Source organism: Hermetia illucens, chromosome 1 (assembly GCF_905115235.1).
Source record: "Hermetia illucens chromosome 1, iHerIll2.2.curated.20191125, whole genome shotgun sequence".
NCBI lineage: Eukaryota > Metazoa > Arthropoda > Insecta > Diptera > Stratiomyidae > Hermetia > Hermetia illucens.
In genome coordinates, this window is record NC_051849.1 from 163398223 (window position 1) to 163401824 (window position 3602).

General features: G+C 37.5%; 1 protein-coding gene across 1 annotated transcript; it reads right to left on the minus strand.

Moving 5' to 3' along the window:
* Positions 1-1012: 1012 nt before the first annotated feature.
* Positions 1013-1795, minus strand: LOC119659553 (adult cuticle protein 1-like). Its single transcript, XM_038067706.1, has 2 exons — positions 1636-1795; positions 1013-1513 (listed from the first exon to the last, which is right to left on the minus strand). The coding sequence occupies exons 1-2, from the start codon at positions 1639-1641 to the stop codon at positions 1094-1096; spliced, it is 426 nt and encodes a 141-aa protein (XP_037923634.1). The 5' UTR covers positions 1642-1795; the 3' UTR covers positions 1013-1093.
* Positions 1796-3602: the final 1807 nt, after the last annotated feature.

The window sequence follows — 3602 nt, forward strand, 5'->3', positions numbered from 1 at the left end:
AATCTCAAGCCCAATAATGCCTACTCTCTTTTCACCCATTTCTATGACATGATGGCTGCCTATCTTAACTTCTCCCCTAACTGTTTCTGCTCAACTTTTCTTTCGGAAGGAAAAATTGGAACCTTGGATCGGATTGGTTTCTGAAAATTGGAATAGAACAAGATTAATATTTTTTGGTGTTTTTTCTTTTTTTTTTTCTTTGCTTCTTGATAAGAAGGTTGGGAAAGTTGGAAGAAAAATAAAATAATTTTTTAGTTTGGGAGTGCAAAAGTGCGTAGCTGGTGACGGATGTATATAAGCTAGTTTTTCATCTTATGTTTAACGGTCTGTAAGGACGATTTTCGAAGACGGAAGGAAGAAAAAAATTTCGTTGTAAAATCAATGGTGACGCCGACAAGAATAAGTGATTTATATAGTTTGTGCAAATAAAGTGAAAAAGAGAAAAAAGAGGCAGGTAAATTGTCTACACCTACTGGCCTTTCAACCCTGTCCCAATCATATGGCGAAAAAAAACGAAAAACCAAAAACTGGATCATGTAATAATTTGACGACCATTTCCTTTTCCTACTCCTAATCTTTCTAGAAACTTAATGCAACAAGGAAGCCGGATGTCAAATTTCAAAGATCATGATCGCTGTGGAAAACTTAAGGGGAGCTGAATCCACCCGGCTCAGATTTTCATAGCCAGCCACTAACACTTACACTATTGTTGGGTGTGCCGAATCTGGTGGTATGATCCCTTATAGGCCAGTGCCCTACGCAAATAGCCGCATTACAATGCGTCTGGCCCAAAAGTCCTCACGATCGGGTTTCATTATAGGGGGACCAAATTCTCCTCGATTTAGCGCAGGTGGTGAGCATTCGCCTTGTGAAGTCCGCGACTGCTAAGTAGCACAATTTTCTATACTACCTTTATTTTGACTTTAACAACATTACCTCGTAGTTAATGTTGAAAGAGGTAATGGAATGAATTTATGAAAGCGTCAAAAATAAACAAATTAAACAGCAAAAATATGAATAAATAACTTTGAGTTTTTATTTACAATGCGATATTTAACGATGCCGTTAAATTGATTTTCTGAGATCCCATAGTTTAGACAGTTCCTGGAGCTGGGTGAACATTGATGGCAGCAGCAGAGTTAGCATGTCCGGCCAAAGGAGCAACATGAACAGCACCGCGGGTCTTAGCTACATAGCTACCTTCATGACCCCATGCTCCGTGAACAGCTGGGACAACAGCGGCATGAGCAGTAACAGCAGCTGGAGCAACCCATGCAGCATGACCGGCCCAAGCTCCATGATCACCCCAAGCACCTTCATGCCATTGACCATCATCCCAAGCACCTTCACCAGCCCAATGACCATTATCCCATTGGGAGTTCCATGAACGTCCATCCCAGGTTCCAGCTGCTGCATGTGCTGGAGCATAAACACCATGTCCCCATGGTCCCCACGCAACTGCGGATGCTTCAATTCCAAGGGCTACAGCCAACAAGACTACGGCTACTGCGAACTGAAAGGAGAAGTCGAATTTGATTTTAATTAAAAATTTTAATTTTATTCGGGAAGAAGGATCTTAAGTTGAGATAAATTGAGTAACTTATCTCGAAAATATTCGTATTCCAATCTACTTACTTTCATGTTGATAGTTTGATTGGTAAGTTCTAATTGATAAATTTGAACACTCCACGCAGGCTTTTATAGTATAACAATCTATCGAAATATTTCAAGTACAGCTTAATCGATTAAATAAAAAAATACATCTAGGCATTTACGCACAGAACCGAAAAGTGAAAGTTAGTTTCCTTGCGACATTTTTTAGATACCGCGCACGTCATAATCTGTACTGTGCAATGAACCATCAAGCCAAAGATATGTATGTGTATGAACAGATATGAATATTCAATCTGGAATGTGTAATATACTAGTGGAATTATCATTAGTGAATTAAACTTTGTAAAATGGTAGTAAGAACTTGATATAGTATTATCATATGTTTGGTCAGGTTATAAGCGGAAATACAATAAATAGGAACAAGTTCAATTGGTTTTTGATTGACTGCCAAAAAAGGGTCAGTAAACAATATGTAAAGAAGTGGTTTGCCAAGTAGAATTTGAAAGTGCGTTTCTTAGAGATACTTCTTTTTAGATTTATTGTGTTTATATTATTTATATTTTATTGATTTGAAGACATTTTTATTGAACCTATACTTTAAAATTATTGTATATCTAGCTTGAGAAGCACCAATGGAAAATACTATATGTATAGATTTAAATAAATCTACAAAAAAAATTAAATAAAATTGTTATGTATGCAATCCAAAGGACTCAATATAATAATGTTTTGCACCTAACCAAGAATAGAAATACAAGCGCAAACACAAAACATAATTAAGGTCTTGCTGATTATAATATAAATAAATAGATTTTTCAATTATTAAATACTAAGAGCAAAGAAATACCTGGGAAAGATATGTATATTAAATTCTAACAGAAGTACAAAAGCTCTGGAGTTAACTCAACTACATGGAATATTAACCGTTGCTTACGTTACTACAACTTTCAATGAGAGAACAATTAATAGAGATATAATTGCCATATTAATGATAAATAAGAAACGAGCATAGATTGACTCTAAATGGCTCATTTAATCTAACAGCTCTATTATATAGCGTATTTCTAGAAACAATTGGACCCTGGGAGCAAGGTAGGCTTCGCTTCCCTTGTTCGAACAACATTTATGAAATAAAATGTCTCTCTTTCAGATGGTACATACTATTTGTGGGTTACATGCGTTTTGCATATTATTTTTATTTCAAACCTTGAGGAACCGTCAGTTCATTTCATAAAAAGTTTTCAGGGACACATTTGTTCCATTATAGCGGTTTCTGCTACTACAAACTTATTGAGTCCTGAACTTTAAGGTCCATCTTCTCTCGCTATCTCGGCCTTAGAAGCGATCTGCTATTTGCTTTAATTGATTCATACCACGTTTCCCAAAGTATCTTCTTTGGTCGGGTTTCCTATGCTCTGCCTTTAAGAATTCGTTTCTCATCGATTCAAGCTGACTATCAGACATTTGATACAATTCATACTTGTATTAATTTCGGAAAAGTTTCCCCTCAAGGTTTTCGATCAGTTTTTACCGAAACCTGCTTTAAAGATAAAGGCTTCATTCATATCTTGAAACATATACATATATATCTTTGTAAGTGTGGCGGAATGACAAGTGTTATTGCGACTGGCTGCCCCGAACTCCGATCCGCACTTAAAGCTACAGACAGGGTGACGTGAGTTTTGGATTACGCCGGACGTTTTCGTGGCGATTCGCTTTGACTGACATTAGCACTCCCATTTTAGGTGCAGACTTCCGGCGTCACTATGGCTTACAGGTCCAGGGTATATGTAGGCCTTCAATAACTGTTGGTCATCCCCATTCCATATGATCCCTAAGCCAAATGGAAAATGGAAGCCTTGTGCAGATTACAGGGGTCTGAATGCTCAGACAATTTCCGACCGATACCCTACTCCCCCCATCCATGATTTCGCGTATTCATTGACAAACTACGGTATTTGCACGACCTTTGATCTGGCCAAGGCGTG